The sequence below is a fragment of the Adiantum capillus-veneris genome, chromosome 13, assembly GCF_014529385.1.
Source record: "Adiantum capillus-veneris isolate H3 chromosome 13, ASM1452938v2, whole genome shotgun sequence".
NCBI lineage: Eukaryota > Viridiplantae > Streptophyta > Polypodiopsida > Polypodiales > Pteridaceae > Adiantum > Adiantum capillus-veneris.
The window spans coordinates 109,321,217-109,340,045 of NC_140943.1; the positions used below are offsets into that span (position 1 = coordinate 109,321,217).

General features: G+C 39.4%; 1 protein-coding gene across 4 annotated transcripts in view; it reads left to right on the forward strand.

The window, feature by feature from the left end:
* The window catches only part of LOC147444628 (Polynucleotidyl transferase, ribonuclease H-like superfamily protein), a 55,037-nt gene extending 47,507 nt beyond the window's left edge, over window positions 1–7,530 (forward strand). For 3 of the 4 annotated variants that reach the window (XM_086527178.1, XM_086527177.1, XM_086527180.1), the window contains exons 11-15: window positions 5,118–5,178; window positions 5,250–5,517; window positions 6,006–6,187; window positions 6,276–6,568; window positions 6,667–7,530. In XM_086527178.1, the coding sequence (XP_086383304.1) occupies window positions 5,118–5,178; window positions 5,250–5,517; window positions 6,006–6,187; window positions 6,276–6,568; window positions 6,667–6,796 (934 nt within the window). In that variant the 3' untranslated portion in view covers window positions 6,797–7,530. The remainder of the gene's footprint in view (window positions 1–5,117; window positions 5,179–5,249; window positions 5,518–6,005; window positions 6,188–6,275; window positions 6,569–6,666) is intronic. The other variant, XM_086527179.1, reaches the window with a different exon arrangement.
* The last annotated feature ends 11,299 nt before the right edge of the window (window positions 7,531–18,829 follow it).

Sequence of the window (18,829 nt, forward strand, 5' to 3'; positions counted from 1 at the left end):
TGAACCGTTTGAGAGATTTTTAGAATATTCTGAAATAGTCAAAACCTCTTTTCGTGCTTTTTGGAGCAAAAACAACTATATTTAACCATAGAGCCGATTGCCAGATGATTTTTTGTACTTGGTACACCCTCCCCTGCACTTATACAACTGTCAACACTTGTCAAACCTGCCTCAAAGTGGTCAAACATGCTTCTTATCTTCTTCCTTCATGATGTGCTAACAGATACATATAAAAAGTCGAGTATTCTGTATTAAAGTCTCTGTTGCTCTTTCTCTCTTTTATTTTCATATCATAATTCATCCTATAGATCTTCTTCTACCACTATCTCCGTGTATACTCCTTTCACAAAATTATGGTTGGATCAGACCCCTTTAGGGATTTTATATGGCACTCTAAGTTTAGTCTATATATGACATTGAAAACAATAGAGAGGAGCAAAAAACCATAGAATGCAGTGAAACACCATAGAAACTTTAGAATTTGGCTGAATCCAAGATCAATCATCATAGTACATACCAATGACCATCGTCTAAGTCCCATAGTAAATAGTAGTTTTTTTAATTGTCGGGCAGGTCCAAGAAACCCAGTCATGCTTGAATCGGACTTGGACGCTCCGGTAGTATGGTTCCCAATTGGACCGCTTTGGGAAAAACTATGCTTCAATTTATAGGCACTTTAAGGCCCAAAAGCACTTTAAAAGAATGCTATTAAAACTGGACCATAAAAGCAAAGAAATAAAACAGCATCTGATGAAATTTCTGTATGCTGAAATTGGCAAAAAGCTTACTCCCACATCAGTTGCGTCACGTTTTATGACACAATTTGCAGTTTCACTTCTCTCTCGGCCTTGCCCCTTCTTCTGGTTTGCAGTCATGCCAAGTCAGCAGCTTGTCACAATTGGAATCCATGGGAGACATATTCTCCACCATCGTCATTCCTTATGGACTTAAGTTTGATTTTAAACATATGAAATCCACCTTTGAGCAATAAGAAATGCATCATCATTACGATTTAATGGATGTGCCTAAACCTTAGGAGTTGCATCATCTATGAAAGCACTAAAGTCTAAAATAAGCAACACTACCTAGTGACTTGATACACATAGACCCACACACATGCAAATGCACTTGGTCTAGCTTCTGAAGCGTTTTCTTGCCTAACAGACTGGTATGAGTTGACTTAACAAAGACCCAATTTTCACATATTGAAATTGGGAAAAGTTGACATAATCCATAGGAGATAAAGATATCATTTGAGTTTGGCCCAGATGACCTAACTGGCTATGCCACAAAGAAATGAAATGTTCTATTAAACGTCTTCAAAAGGCCAAAATGACCTATGAGACCAAACTGATGCAATCCTGGTGGATCTAGTACAATGTCTTGGGTACAAAATAAAATAAAATGAAGTAAAAGAAAGGTCAAAAGAGATATTCGGTTGTGAGCTATGTTTACAACATGATTTTGAATTGTAGAAACACATAATAGATATGGTGTACCACATTTATCTCCTCTAGCCAAAGACCAAAGATTCCTTTTGAATCTTTGACGAGCCATTGCCAAAATGTGTATGATAGACGATGACATCTAATTCCCGAGTGGAAATAAAACTTTTGATGAGATTTGACACATTTCTCACATTGTTGAGAACAAGTGGAGAATCATTAAGAAGCCTCAGATGTATCTCTTTTGCACTAGCTACATCCCAAGCTGTCATAATAATCAATATCTAATTCTCCCAAATGATTTTCTCATATGAAACTGATCATTTAATGTGGGGAAGTGCCAGGGAGAAAAAGCTAGAATATTGGTTAAGCTAGCAGACCGGCCACAGTAGGGATCCAAAGGAGGGAAAATAGGGATCCAAAGGGGGGGCCATCTGCAAAAGAGCCATGTGCAACAATGGGCTAAAAAGACCCTAAGGTTCAGCCCATTAAGACTTCCAAAATGCTAAGGTTCCAAAATTCAAAGGTTGTGTCCAAAGGTCAACCCTAGGGGAAATTGGATGCTTTGTGTGTGACCAAAAAGTCTTTTCAAATCCCTACATAGGAGGGGGCGAGCCTTGGGAGTAGGGGATGAGAGAGAAAGTCACACACACACACACACACACACACACACACACAGGCTCCCTTTACACAAAGGGAATTAGGGACACATGTCAACTCCCTAGCCCAGATGCCCACAAGGTGTGTCCAATTCCTATTGGATGGCCTTGGAGGTGGACCAATGAGATTTAGGCTAGAGTAAATCTAGTTTAATTAATTTAAAAACACTTAATAAAAGAACCAATGAGAATTAAGTCCTCTAGAAGACTATTGGACAGTCTCCCAAGGGGTCCAATGAGCATTCAACAGCCCAATGGCTTGCCTGATTCCTATTGGCCAGGAGGCAAAGGGGTCCAATGAGAGTTTAGTTTAATTATTAAATTACCTAAAGCTCTCACAAAAGGGGAAAGGGGGACACATGTCAATAGGTTATCACTTATGCTGCTTAATAATCATTGGCTTGACTTGGGGAGGGCCAATGGGGAGATAGCAAGAGCAAATAGCAAGAGGGCTCGCCCAAGAGAGAGGGGGGGCTGATTTTTGCAAGGCATTATCACACACACTCACACAATCTCATGTGTGAAGAAAGAGAAGACTATCTCTTTCCAAGCTTTAATGGAGAGCTCATCACCTACTCCAAGCTTGTGAGATAGAAGCCTACATCAACACACTCTTGGCATGTGGATGCAAATCCAACCAAGAGCCAAGATTCAATGCATGCTCATCTCCTCTACCAAGCTAATTACTAAGCTAAGCTATGCTAATATGAGTGATTATGTGAGGAGATGTACATCTTTCTCGTAAGATACTCCTTCTTCCTCTCAATCTACTCTCATACCCTGCTAGCTCTCACCATCTTCGAAGGTGTGTGAGGTCTTGGGTCTGAGAACGGGGATAATTAAAGTTGTGTTTGCTAAGTGTTTTGCTTAGTGCATGAAGCTTTCATCTTCATTGCACTAGCTAGTCTTGAAGGAACACAGAATTGTATTGTACAATGTCTCTCTTGATGGGAGAAACCATAATACAAAGCCTTTTGGAGGGGGGACCGGCTCCATGCAAATCCGGTCCTCAACTGTTGTCAATAGCTTAATTTCTCTCTCTTTTGAAAGTATTGTTGATGCTATCTAACTAGGTGTTATGCTTTTTGTTGCTCTCTCCACCCAAGCACTCTTGTAATTCTCATTAGGAATCTATTCTAATGAAATGCCCACTATGTTCATGCTAATTTCCGCTACACATAAGTTTTTAGACCATTAAATGTTACACAAGCAAAGTCATTTTCCAAGTGTACACGTCCACATCTACTACCATTGTAAGTAGAGAACCATTATCTAGGAGGAGTAATAAGAAAGGATGAACCAAGAGTCCAAGATCCTATCTTGGGCGAATGAGTAATCGTTGCTTGTCTGGAAACATGTAAACAACGAGGAAAACAAGATACCGTTGTCATAATTGGAGATTTCATTAACCTCTTCAATCGGCTTTATCCTTGTCCTTTTCTTGCCATCCTCACGCTTGTCTTTTTTCTTTTCGTCTTTTCACTTCCCAGGGCTCTTCGTGATTTGTCCCTTTTCCTTGCAATGATAGCACTCCTTTTTGTCTTTGGACTTACTACGATTGCCACAAGACTTATCTCATGAGACTTCTTCTGCTTACCTTGCTCAACAGACCTATTGTCTTCAACAACAAGCTAGTAGCCACATGTGACATCATCAAAGTTCAGGGTACCACAAGTAGGTGCGAAATTGCTAATGTCTGTTAGGTAAAGGACATAACAAGCATATAGCCTTGGCTTTCACAACTAAATTCAACACGGGAGCCTCCAACTTGTTGAAAATAATTTTGAGCTAAAAGAAATGTGAGACAACATTACTACCTTTCATTCGTAGTTAGGAGTCTCTTTTTCTTAAGTGTTGCTAATTTCTGCCAAAACACTGAGTGTATAAACTAATGTCACATCAACAAACCAACATCTAAAGATGTATAAACTCGTAGAGAGCTTACAATTGTAAAAGAACGGAGCAGATTGGCGTAAAGCATCGCACACAAACTAGCTCACAAGAAGCATCGAGAGAGAACATGAGATTCACATCTAATCTCAAATATGATAGCTGTTTACAACCATAACCTGACACAATCGGCATACATTCAAAGAAATAAAGAGAACGTAACCGATCACAGATGCATCAACTAATGTAGCATCAATGGTCGGCTGAACTGCTTATTGCTATAAACCGCTCTTACATATGAGAGCTAGAGTGATGGCATACATCTTGACCATGAACCATAATTTCAATTCATTAAATCCTCCACTGATGGCATCAACCTCACATAACACATGTACATTACCACCATTGCACCTCAAAAGCCTGCATTGCTGACAAGCACTTTGTCTGCCCTCATCAGTGCATCACATGTCGCATACATGCCAACCAAATTACGAAGCTTTCCATCATCAGTTAGTACACTTTGAGAGGTCGTGCCTCAGACTAGAAGCTTGTCAAGAACTGAATTTGCTTTCATAAGCACCCCACACTGGCACAATATGAAGAAAATCACCTAAAAGCCGGATTTTCACAAACAACCTTCTCTTCACCATGGAATTGGTCATTCACAAAACCGCAATGGCAATTTTTCAATTATTCAATAGTAGATTTTGTCAATCTCTCTCTTTCAATCATTGCAGATTTGATTTTTTGGATATGCATTTTTTATCATTAAAGAAAGGATTTATGCTACTGAATTACTGGTTAATCTTTTTAATTTCTTGTGGTCACTGACTCATTGAAACATTGTCTTGTGCAAGACTGCGAGTATTGATTATATCTGCCTAGGTCTTTTCTTTGGCACAAGACTCGCATGTTTGCTGGCACCTTCCATGTGTGGAGTTTGAGCATATGCATCTTCCATTTGTGGAGTTTGAGCATATGCATAGCTTAAGTGTGTGTTGACTTTGAGCAATGTATGTGTGGGGAATATACGAGAAATTTGAATGCCATGGAGTAATGTAGTTTTCTATGTTGCTTCAAGGCATTGGGAAGGGAGATTAAGATATCCTTGTTTCCCTTGCAGATATAGTGGAATTACCCATGAAATGATGGACAATGTAACTACCACAATCAAGGATGTCCAGGCAAGATTTCCTTGCGTCTGTGCTTTATTGCTGATTCAGAATGGAACTTTTCCTCAAGATTTTTGGTACAGGTGGAGATTTTGAAGATCATCTCTGCTGATACCATTTTGGTTGGCCATTCATTGGAGAACGATCTTGCAGCTTTAAAGCTTGTGCACAGAAGGATAATAGATACAGCATTACTGTACCGTCATCCTCGAGGCTTGCTGTTCAGACCTGCTCTGAGGATCTTGGCCTCTCAATTTCTCAACAGAAGAATACAACACGGTAATGGTGGACACAATAGTATAGAGGATGCCCAAGCAGCGATGGATCTTGTGCTACTGAAGATTAGAGGAGGTAATGATGTCAGTCCCGGTGCTTGAAAATGCATAGGGACCATTCAAGTCTGGCTCATGCTATGCAGAGAGCTAATGCATAAAGATGGGTCCTAAAAGAACTCGGACTGTAGTCATTTCATTCCATGACTGTTTCATTCTTGAACAGTGCAGTTATAAGTCACAAAAAGAGCATTGAAGACAGAATGTCCTAGAGCTGGCCAAGCTGTGCTTAAGGTGTTCTTAGTTAACATGCTGTGATTGGGGGCAGTATAATTACAGCTGATGAACCAGGATTTATTGTTGGTATATGAGAGCCAATTTCATTATAATTGCTTATATTCATTAGAAAACCTTATTTCACCCATAGATTTTTTTTCAAAAGAATCAAATGGCATGCTCATTCATATGTAAAATTGTGAATTACGTTGGAAGTGAGATTTTAGTTATTATGTGGGAAGCTTGGCTAAAGCATTTTCAGCTCTCACAGAAATTCCGTCGCCTTTGCAGGTCCTGGTTTCGGAAATTCTTCGACTTCTTTCAAGGAGAGTTTATTATCTGTTCTTAGCAAGCATGGCAATCAGTGCTCAGTAATTGATCGGGCGAGTATGCTACAGCGATATGCTGTTGGTCCTTGCCATGCAATACCTTGTGCAACTGATGATGAAGCCTTATCGAAGGCCAAGAAGGAAGTAAGGCCTCTGAAAAGCTTTTCCTGAATGAAATGAAGCCCCTTCTTTTGTAGGAGCTAATCTCAAAGGAACTTTTTGTTTCATGCAGGTAAGAAACAAACAGAGAAAGTTTGTCTGGGTTCAGTTTTCGGAATTGCAGAAGTTTTATGAGGAGGAAGCAAGAGATCTTGATACATTATCAGCTCACCGAGCTCAAGTGATTGCACTATTGACGTGCGACAGAGCTGTAGAAAAGGAAAGCTTAACTAGAAACTCAACTAAAGAACTGAAGAATAAACTGAGTCAGCTTGATGATCGTGTTAGGGAGCTACATAGTGCTCTTGATTCCCAGAGCATGCTTTTAGTGGTCTCTGGACACGGCGACATAGCTACTGTCAGGAGGTGGGTGAATACATGAAACAACTTCAAATGGTCGCCTTTAAATTTCCACACAAAATGAAATAACTTTATCTATCTAAGTGGGTTGTTTTTCATGGCAGGCTTAGGCGGCTCACCAGAGACAAGCTTCTTGAGAAAGAGATGGCAACACAGAAGTCTTGGGCATCGATTCTTGGGGACATCCAGGCAGAGGCAGAGACAGCAGTTGCCTTTGTATGTGTGAAGTCTTGATTTTTACATGCAAGAGCTCTTGTAGCCCTCAAAAAAGAGTGGTGGAAACCAGCTATTCCCAAGGTGGCGAATTTCTAGTGTGGAGTTCGTTAATTCTGTAAGTGGAAAAAAGGAAAGAGCTTTTTTCCACTGCAGATGGCAGATGTGACCTCTCATCTCCATATAAGAGTATGTATGACAATCACAAAAAGAAACCACACTGTAATCATAAATGCACGAAGAAGCGAAGGCAGCAAAGATTTTGAAGAACGAAATGTAGCAAGGACTAGTCAATGTGGGAGAAGCTCCCCTAGGCTCAGAAAGAATGTAATATGATTCTTTTTACTGTTTACTTTTTCGGCTAGAGCTGGCAAGCCCACTAGGGGAAAAGAGCCTCTAGCCGCTGGCAATGTTGGCGGGGGACAGGAAGCAAGTTTCTCTCTTGGGGGAGTAAAAAGTCTTTTCATGCCATGCCATTTATTCCATGTCCCCTTGTTAGTCATGCCACCTGGAGGTGACGTCGGGGGCACTCTTCCACATAGTGATGCATTTAAGGACCAAGGCCAAGAGGGACGTACCCTTCTACTATGTTATACACTGGGGACATTGCAATTGAGCTCTTCTCTCGAGCTCGTCTCTCTGGTGTAAGACTCGCTCTCATTTGGGTTGACATGGAACTGCCTTTTTGGCCTCAATTCTTTTGTAAGTCACATAAGAGGCTTAAAAATTTACTGTTGGGTCTTTTTTTACTGCCAGCTTTTGTGAATCAATTGTTTCATCAGTTGCTCGGTAGCGTACTGTGAAGCGACAAGGCTCAGTTACTTTGTTGGTACTGCCTCTTAATTGTGGCAAAACATGTGTTTGTATGTATGCACCTATGTACAGAGATGAATTCAGGAAACGCTAAAGCCCAAATTCACTTTCAAAGGAAATTGCAAGTTATGGTCATAGAATATATAGCCATCAGCTCCATCGTGCATAGTCTTGACCAAGTACCGTGACATCCCCACTGATGCCATTATTGCCCAGGTCCTCATATTGGATGTAGCCTTTATACACCCACACCTTGTTGTTGAGGTCTGTATGGGACTTGTTGAGAGAAAGAACATTTGGAATGGTTTGGAAGCTGGTTTGCAATCAATCACGATTACTTTCTTGAAGAACTATGTTGGGGATGAATTGTCTAATTGAAAACCGCCTGAACTATAATAAGTGAGGGACGCGTTGCGGGCGATGAGCTCCCAACCGTTTTTTGGCGGTTCATCGTTGTTAGTATAGAGAGAGACAAAACAAGGGCTAACCAAAAGAAGGGTCATCGTTTAGGCTTTGCACTTAAGCCGGAGTTTAACCTAATGATTGAAAACGCTCAAACTTAAGTAACAATACATACTTGTCATGGTTAACTTAAGATAATCATGTTTGCTAGTTTTGAATATCATAGTTGGCTTCCATAAAGCCACTAACTGAAGTACCCAAATTCTGACCTTGGAAATTAAGGTTGAATGGGATTATAATGGGAAATTTAAGGTTATCTAAACCTTGGGCTTGCATACACATGTTGGAAGTGTATTTGACGGCTAGATTACGAGTTGCAAAGACATAATAGTGAATGTTGACATCATGGCTAGCTTTTAGGTTTGAGCTTGCACACACATGCTGGAAGTGTATTTGGCTGCTAGATTACAGTGAATCTTGGCATCATGGTTAGCTTTTTGGTGCTTTTGAGAGGTTTTTAGAGCAAACAGGGGATTGTAGGAACAATTCTAATTTTGTGTGTATGTTGGGAAATGGTTGCAGAGACTTGATACTATTTGGATGCTTTTAATACTTTTGTGTTTCATATTTATGGAATGCTATGTAAACTCTTGCCTGATGGTTTCTAGCATGCAAACTTGGATGGTTCAAGCATGTAGCAATTATCACCCAATTGTGGGTGTATGAACATAATCCATTGCTATATTTAATGAAAATATTTTATAGCAATAACATCTATATGCTTGTTGGTCTATCTGTATGACCAATTGTGGGTGTATGAACATATTCTATTGCTACATTTTATGACAATCTTTTATAACAATTAACATATATATACTTATTCTTGCACTCAAGACATGTATGCATGCATGACTGTATCTATCTTATGGTATGATTTTGCTGTATATATATTTGTTTCCCTAATGCAAACTAGCCATATTTCCTATTGCACAAGTGCAGCCAAGGAGCCAATTCAGCAAGATCCTATCATAAGGCATTGTATGGCGACAACATGTTATAAATGCTTTTTCCCCTTTGAGCATGTTGACAATTTCCTACGACAAAAATGCCACATGATGGTGCTATAAAAGTCCTATTGAAAAACTATGGGTTCTCAGCTTGTTTGCAATCGTAAAAATTTAAGCAAAGCCTATGCTATGAGCATACGATTTGGCTTTAGTGAAATTGGAAGGATTGACTTGAGGAAGGTTTTCACTTGGTAACACGTAAGTACTTTTAGGAAGAGATTTTTCAGTTTTGGTTGGAGGAGGAAAACTCTTCTTCAATAGGAAGTAATGTCATGACACAAGTCCTATGGGGAAGATCGTAAAGGTTAGAGCCTATGAGAATAGAGCATCTTGAAAGTAGCCCTATTCTAAGAGATGTACATGTGGAAAGGGGTCCTAGATATAGGGGCATTGATAGAATATACAAGGATATGGTTGGGAGGAGCTGCAATATGCCTTTTCAGATGTCTTCATAAGGACACTTAGTGGGTTGTTGGAGTTAAGCCTGGGATTGATAATAGAAGCCCATTTTGGAAGTCATGACCAAATTTAGACATCAATTACACATTACTACTAGTTCAAAGGTGTAAGAGTTAACTCTTTGGATAGATGGGACACTGTCAATGGCATCTTATGAAAAAACTTACGGAGTCAAGAGGTAATAAATAAATAAATAAAAATATGACTAAGTCATTAAAAAGAGCTAAGTCAATGAAAAGACAAAGAATGGCATAGTTTACACAAAAATCTCTTTTATTTGTGGCTTCTAAGTTTTACAACAAATAAGATATTGCCTTAGGGCCCTGGATAGTATGAGATTTCCATTACCTAGGAGAAAAAAAGCAAGCAAAGTAGAATTTTGAATGAAGATGATAAAAATATGATATTGCACCATCATAAAATAGATAAAAACAATCACCCAAAGCATGGTTGAACACCCAGAGAGATGAGAAACCGTGTTGTTGCTACAAAAATGTTAACAAGTCAATGAAGAGAGAAGACACATGACCCTTGAAAACAAGGAGTTTTTAAAGTCAATCTATTTCTACAAGCAAAAATATTTTAAAGCAGTATTGCAAAATTGCTATTGACCACAATCTTACAATGTGTCCACTCAAAAGATGGAATATAGTTTACTTCTAGAAGCTATCTATTCTTAATTTCTACAAACAAGAGGACATTACAAACATCAATAGACAACATTGTCTTGATAGCATTACATGGTTCTGCTAGAAGAACACTTATAGAAAACACAAGTCTGAGCTAGAAACCAAAGGTACATTGGATAACTTTTACTTAGAATGACGCATCCATGTGCCTCATATATCATCAAGGGAAGAGATATTCGACTTAAAAATGATCTAATTCCCTCCTAAAATATGTACATTTACACACACTACTTCATTGAATATTTCTATGCATGACAAAATGAGAGAGAGATAAAATTTAATCACCTTGACTACACCGTTGTATTTAGAATGTCTCCAAAACCTTAAAACTAAATATCCATATGTGTCATTATGAACCTAGAGACGGAGTTTTGAACTCAGAATGAAGTTTCAAAAAGCTTTGTACCAGTCTTAAATTTTATAGCTGTTAGAATTTGACAATTTTGACCATACCGTTGTGCTAAAATGTCCAAAAACCCTAGAAACAACTGTCCATATGTCTCATTCAGACACCTGGAGATGCGTTTCTAGATATCTTCCCAAATGCCATATACTGTGTTTTGGTTATGGAATAATGAGCCCACTAATTGGCTTTCCCTGTTTTTTTCTTCATTAGGAACGAGCGTTCACATGGGGTTCACATTAGCCATATCAATAATAGAACTCCACTATAGATGACATCTAGCATTCGACAACATTCCATTTCATGTAATTGATTTTGATAAATACTCTAGCAAACTTCCTCATAACCATCATATCAATATTACTTTCTTTTATTTCTTTCAATTAGTGCTCATAGTACATTGGGGCATTGCATGTTAGTAAACATAATATAGCTAACCTTTGCACATTTGAAGGTGTGAACTCACTCAAAGGTTGCATAATTGCTTACTTCAATTTTTTTTAAAAAAATTGTTGATTGAGAATTAATGCAAGATCTGATGGTGAGTACGTACGAGATGCCATACTAAAAATGGAAACCAATAGCTTGGCGCAATCTGAGGAAAATTCATTGCACTCTCTCTCTCTCTCTCTCTCTTACACACACACACACACACACACACACACACACACACACACACACACACACTTTGTCACTTCATCTGGCTATGATTGCTTCATCCAGCCACAAACACACTTATACTTGAGCTACGGATGCATCATATGGTTATTTGGTCTTGTGGGTGATTACCTTGAGTCACTTTTTTCTGTGGATTACTAGCGCGATATTTTCCACAACTACTTATTTACCCTATATTTAGAAGATTAGTCTCATGCCCTGTAGCACTATCACCTTGACATGGCTTTACCTATGGCTTGGTTGTGGCTGTGGCTTTGACAATTGTCACTTTTATCTGTGCTATACTAGCTAAAAATTCCCCTGATAATCAGTCGACCCTATACTTAGATACTCTTGTCTCAAGTCTTTAATAGCAATGGGCCTACTTCTGACTCATAGAGTTTGGTGCCTGGGTTTGGGCGAGCGCGCGCATGCACACACACTGAGGTCACTTTAGCAGTAGCTTACTTGCAGAATTTCATTCCCTACTACTCTTATACCCTTTTTATGGTATAAAACTTCGATTTTACTTTCACTCTTTTAATTAGATACTTATTGGGAATATCAATTTTTCAAGGGCTGGTACCCTTATGACATTAATCTCGGTAGAGCATATCCTCTAAACATATCTTTATCTATTTCTCTCTCCTAACAAATAATGCTCCCCTTAAGTTATTTCACATCTTCTTAGACCTCCTCCTTTTACTCTTTAGATACCTTAAAATATGATCTTTAACAGTTCCCCTCTAGCATAAAAATCTACTTGATCTAACTATTCGTGCGGGACCCCACCCTTGTTGGAGCATTGTGGATTACACTAAATTTTTTGACCTTGCCTAGATTCTTAAGGTGTGGCCCTTGTCCTATCTAATGCGACGCGTTACACATTTATGAATTCTTCTTGGCACGACATTTATTCTCTGCACGCCTCCTAATAGAGTGGTCTGCCTTTCGTATCGTGGCCGTGCTAACGACCAACTCTGCAAAACTTAAAAATACACCCCCCCCCCCCCCCCCCCCCCCCCCCCCCCCCCTTCTCTCCTTCTCTAGCCTTCGTGCGGGCTATGCTTGCTCTCTGTGGCTCCCTTGTAGCAGTAAATTGGTTGGATTGCAACACTTCACTTTCTAGCCTCTGCGTCCACAGATCACTTCCAAATCCCGAGCCAAATGAAACTTGGGAGGATGGAATGAGCTTTTAGCTAGTGGAGTTGTCTAAGAACTCCATTACTCTATAAGAATGCCCAACATAGTACTAATCTTAGCTTTTCAGATTTTTTCAATGATTGGGTTTTCTCAGTCTTTTGATAGTTACCCTAGTAGAATTGATAGACACCTGCAAATTGTTAAAACCCATATATGGACCTCCTTATGAGCTCCGCTGATTTTCTTTACCTTGACACTATTTTACTAGTTGTCATCCTATGGAAGCATTCACCCTTATGTGGTTAACCACCTATTTGTCATGGATCTTACCTGGGAACTCTTAATAGTACATTATATCAGTCTTCAAACTTCTCGATAGGAACCAAGATGGAGTAAAACTTGTTTGTACCAGAGTTCCCCGAGTGCCACTACTAGTCCCTGCCTTGAGTGGTGTGGATGGTGATGGGCATTTCCTGCTGCTATTTAAAGATAGGTGAGGGTATTTCCCCTCACTTAGCCTTGAATCTCTTCTTCTCTTTCATTTTGTGAGTTAGAGTCGTTGACTGCTTGCCGACTTACTATCTACAAATGGAAATCATTGAGAAGGGCAATCCTCCATAGGTCGGTGCCGTAAACAGACAATACTTTTTGTGCTATCGTTAGTTTTTTTTTTTTAATGTGTCTCTCTCAATAGCTTAACATTTGATCATGGTTGCTTTTGCCATACCGGCTAAGGCCGAATGGTGGCTCCTTTTTTGGTTTGAAAACATACCATCAGTGGTTGGAAAAACTTAAGACTGTCGATTTATTTCACTTAGGAATGTTGCATACTATTAATAACCATACATAAATACTATCCGAATAAATTTTTTTCTAGTTGTTGGGCATTTTTTAATGGCTTTGCTCAACCGGGTTATGTTGATTTTTTTAACACAACCTTGGGAGTGATTGAGCAAATATGTGCTCCTTCCCAATGGGCTATTTCAATTTGTAAGTTATGGTTTTTGGCAAGTTTTATGATAATTAAACGCATCTCTGGTGGCTCTATTGAAGCAAAAGTTTGTATTATCATGTCTTTTTGATAAATAGAGCCAGTAGCCTTCCCTTTACTTGATTGAAAAAAGAATACAGATGCTCTAGTTTTTTGCATGGATTTTACTTATGGCTTTTATATGGTTAATATTTAACCTATTTAAACCGAAAACATGCCTTCTTCTCAGTCACTCTGTTAATGCATAAAGAAACCTAGCATAAAACTAATTCCCAACTTGGGTGTTTGAAGAAAACAATAAAAGCAGATGGCATCTTTTTCCTAAATACATTATGGTATAAAGTTTTATCCACCAATGTAATGTTTCAGACTACATTTTAAATAGATATAAACAAAAATGCTAGCTTCTAGTTCTATAGCAACTTCTTATACATGGTTTTTGGTCTCTTTGAATATTAGGGAATCTCGACCAATAGGTTTTTGACTACTTAGTTTAAGCTTGGAAAACTCTCAATTATGTTGATTCATAGATAAATACTTGACCAGTTAATACCAATGGAATTCAATTTAGCTATTGACAAGTGTTGATGGTCACTTAATGTTAGGGCTTTAGCGTATCAATAGTTAAAAAGCCTTTTTTTTTTTGAACTATGGCCTAATACTAGGCTTATCTTGGAACTTGTATACTAAGTGAAAAACATACTGCCAGTTGAGTAAAAGGTTGACTGAACATTTTGTGATCTATTCCTTTTTACACCGTGGATTGAAAGTTGAAATGATATGCACGCTTCATTTACTTTTACATTTGGATCAAAAGGGGTGATGGACTTCTGATTATAATAAAAAAAAAGAAAAAAATTATACTATTACATAATATAAACTTCAAAAAAAAGGGTGGAGAAAAAACATTTGGATCATAAGGGTGTGATGGCCTTCTGATCACAAACTATTTTTTACTTAAACTCGAAATGACTTTGGGCACATTTCTTGGATCAAAAGAGGTAAATACCCTATAGATTTAAAATATCAAGCCAATCACTTTCTACATACTACTTTTAAGGATGGTTATTTTAAGTTAAAGAACTTGTTAAGTAGGACATGGATAACAATTGATAGGTTCATTGACATCTATAATACGTATTCAAGATGAATATGTTGTATTGTTTATATGGATGCACGTGAGGATTCTATCTTTACTTAGGAGCTTTTTGGCTTTGCTGCTATCCGTCACTAAAGAACTTGGCCTCCTATACTTTAAAACAAAAAAATATTTTTGACTCTCTTATACAAAAACGCTGAAAGGATATTTCATTCTTACTTTGATGTACAAAAATGAATCAAAGACCGAGTCATTTTTGTGCTAATTATTGTCATTAATCTAAAGCAAATGTCTTTTGAAATGTTAAGTTCTTTTGTGTATAAGTATTAGTTTAGAGAAACAACAACAACAACAACAACAACAACCACACACACACACACACACACACACACACACACACACACACACACACACACACACACACACACACACACACACACTGTGGGACTTAAGATTATAACTTTTTTTTGGTTTTTTTTCACCTCACCATGGGACTAAGCCCGTATCTACTATCTACACATGGTTTTTTACCCAAAGGGTTTTTTACCCTACTACCATCTACTTGCTGTGATGGTGCAGTGGCTCACTGTGAATCGTAGGCAGCCTCACCATCGTGTATTGCTGTGTGTTCACTCATGGCGATTGTACTCATGGTCCAGGATCTGGCGGGCTGACTCCATAAAAAAAGGTAAGGGCACTTCTCAAGCCCTCACTTAGCCTTGCTTAGTTGTTACTGTGCCTAGTGTAAACTCTGTTGTGTCTTGATATTGAAGCATGGAACTCACCGCTTCTAATACGCAGGTCTGCTCTCTTGGCCTCTTTTATTTTTCATTGCAAGTTCTTAAAAAAAAAGGGGGGATGGTTGGTTACTCTGCTTAACGGTAGAAAATAACTGTTTTATTGCATACTGATTGTTTTATTGAACGATATGACATCATCTGCCTTATACATTGGCTCACTATGTGTGGTTTTGTTACCATGTACATGTGGTAGTGATGTGTGTGAACACACTAGGACCGCCGGGGCATTTTTTCCCTCTTTAGGAGGTTTTTTCCCCCTAGCATTGTATATACGCCCATCACTCTAGGGCTATCTATCTTTCCATTGCACACTAAGTAACACACTCTCTATTGTGTGTCTTGAGCTTCCTTCATCTTCTCCAAGCTGTGTGTGTTTCTCTGCAACGCTAATTCCAGCAATTGGTATTAGAGCAGGCTGCGTCCTCCCAGGCTCAGTCGCCAGCAGCTCTAGTACACGCTTGCTCACTTTCTCCAATTTCAGTGAGCTTTGGCGAGCGTTCGCAAGTCGACAAATATTTCGGGTGAGGTCCCACTACCGGCAGGTCTGCAAAGGCAATTTCGTCATTTTGTGCAAAATTTCTATCAGTGCCATTTTTTGCATAATAGGTGTCTTATAGTCTTCTATGGATTGTGCTATATAGCACGTGTTGTTCCCGCTCTGTTTCTCCTATTTTCGGGCAGTTTTCACATCAGGTGCAACATTTACCATGGCTAACAACAACAACACAGATGTGTTCAAGATGTTTGATGCTGAGGACAGGTTGGATGGGGACAATTACCCTATGTGGGCTTATATGATGCAACATGTTCTTGTATCAAAGGGCGTCTGGAATATTGTGCAGGGCATTGATGTACGTCCTGGTTCTGCGGATGTAGACGATGTTGACGATGTTGCAGGTCTTGCTGCAAGGATTGCTGCTATTAGAGTTGTTTTGCCTACGACAGAACAAGCTCGTTGGGATGTAAAGGATGCGTAGGCTCATGCATTGATTGATTTGTCTGTGAAGCGCACCATTGTTCCTTACATCCGTTCAAAAAAATCTGCAAAATAGGCTTGGGATATTTTGGCTGGTCTTTATGCAAGTCGCGATGAGGCTAAAATTGCTTTGCTGCGTAAAGAGCTGGAGTCGAAGATTTGCATGAGGAAGATGATATGGACACTTTCCTTGCTAGTGTCAAGGATATCAATGAGCAACTTATTTCTGCAGGTGAAGTCATTTCAGATAGTTCCCTTGTGCAGACTGTTCTTGATGCCTTACTAGATTCTTACCAGACTTTTGCTAGTACTTGGAGACTTATGACCCAAGGAAATGTCAAGTTTGATGCATTCTTGCACATTTCTGTTGCAAGAGTCACTTTCTAGAGAAAACAAGACTCACTTTCCAGAAAAAACAGGACTAGACAACGTGCAGTTGAATAGGCTTTTATTGCTTCTCAAAGAAAGGGTGGTAACAGCAATGCAACCACTTCTTATGGTTCTGCTGCGAGTGGCAAAAATTCTGTTCCTGATGCTTCTACTGGCAGCAATTCTTCTGGAAACTCTGGTGATAAGGGCAAAAAGAAGATGCGTTGCCATTATTGTAAAGCAAATGATCATTCGATCAAGCAGTGTCCTAAGTTGAAGGCCAAAGAGGCTAAGAAGAAAGAGGGTGGTTCCACTGCAAACGCTGGTTCCACTACAAATGCAGCCATTGTTGAGTCTTCTGTGAAAGGAGACTATGATGCTGATGTTGATGCAGAATGGGCTTTTAGCGCAGAGTGCACTTACAAGCCTGCTGTCCATGATGCATGCTTGTCAGTATTGCTGCAGATTCACATGTGTGGTATTTTGACAGTGGTGCTACAAAGCACATTACCTCACTCGTGAATTGTTCACCTCTCTTGAGTCTCTCCCTCATGGGAATTCAGTCACTTGTGCAAACAATGCCTCTTATCCGGTTCAAGGAGTTGGAAAGATTGTGCTTACTGCTGCAAATGGCAGTTCTTTCACACTTGTTGATGCACTTTATCTACCTGGGATCAAGAAGAATCTCTTGTCTGTATCCGCACTTGCTAGACTTGGACTTGTAGTCAAATTTGTGGATGACAGATGTACAGTTCATGATCTCAGTTCTGGTGATGAAATTGTTGCATCTAGCCTTTTGTGCCGTGGGCTGTATAAGCTCACTTTGTATGACAAGTGTGGACAAAATTTTGCAAATGCTGTTGCAGATTCAAGGGCTATTTCAGATGCAAAACTTTGGCATGCACGTTTTGGTCATCTGAATTTTGCTAGTTTGCTACGTTTGCAGAAATCTGATATGGTTGCTTCTTTGCCGCCTCTTGAAGCACCTGTCAAACATGTTTGTGAAGGCTGTATTTTGGGTAAGATGCAGCGTTCTAAATTTCCAAAGGATGGTTCAGTTCAGGCCACATGCAGGCTGCAGCTTGTGCATAGTGATGTTTGTGGGCCCATGCAAACTCCGTCCTTGGACAATTACCTGTACTTCGTGACTTTCATTGATGATTACTCCAGGCATGCATGGGTATTTCCACTTAAACCGAAGTCCGAAGTTTTTATGTGCTTCAAACAATTTCTGGCTATGGCTGAAAATGTCTCGAAATGTACTATGGGCACCCTCCGTTCCGATCGAAGGGGGGAGTATATGTCTCATGAATTTAATGCATTTTTGGCTAGTCGTGGGATAAAACACCAATGTACAGTGCCTTATACACATCAGCAAAATGGTGTTGCTGAGAGGAAAAACAGGTCACTGACGAAAATGGCATGATGTATGGTCAAAAGTCAAGCTTTGCCGCATTCTTTTTGGCTTGAGGCCATCATGTGTGCCACTTATGTACTAAGCAGGTGTCCTACGAAAGCTTTGCAGTCTATTACTCCATATGAAGCATGGCATGATAGAAAGCCTTCTATTGAGCACATGCGTGTTTTTGGCTGTTTGGCATATGTTTTGGTGCCACAAACACATCGCAGAAAATTGGATGATAAGGCTGTCAAATGTATTTTTGTTGTTATAGTGCTGAAAGCAAAGGTTACATGTTGTATCATCCGCAAACAATGCATATTCTGGTTTCACGGGATGTAGTGTTTGTGGAAGATTCTGTTCAGCCCTTGCTGTCATGTACTAGAGACAATAATGTAAGCTCATAGGACATTTATGACACTTTGTTGCCTCTTTTCAGTGGTGGAAATATGAATGTAAGTTCCAATGAGGCAAATGTACAGCCTATGGGGGTTTCTAAAAATGTTATAGATCAGCCTATTACTGATGCCGGTTTACATGATGTACTTGATGAGGAAAGGGCTGAAAATGAGTAGGCTAGAGGTATGCCAAAATGGCTGGTGCACACTTTGCGTGACAGTAAATTGGATGCACCTTTGTCTAGTCGTACTCGTCCAGGCTCTCGCCATGCATCTTACGCATGAGATTGTTATGCTTTGGCTGTGTCTAGCTTACACGATGTTGAGGAGCCTCTATCTTTTGATGAAGCATATAATTCAAAAAATTGGATGGCTGCCATGCAATCAGA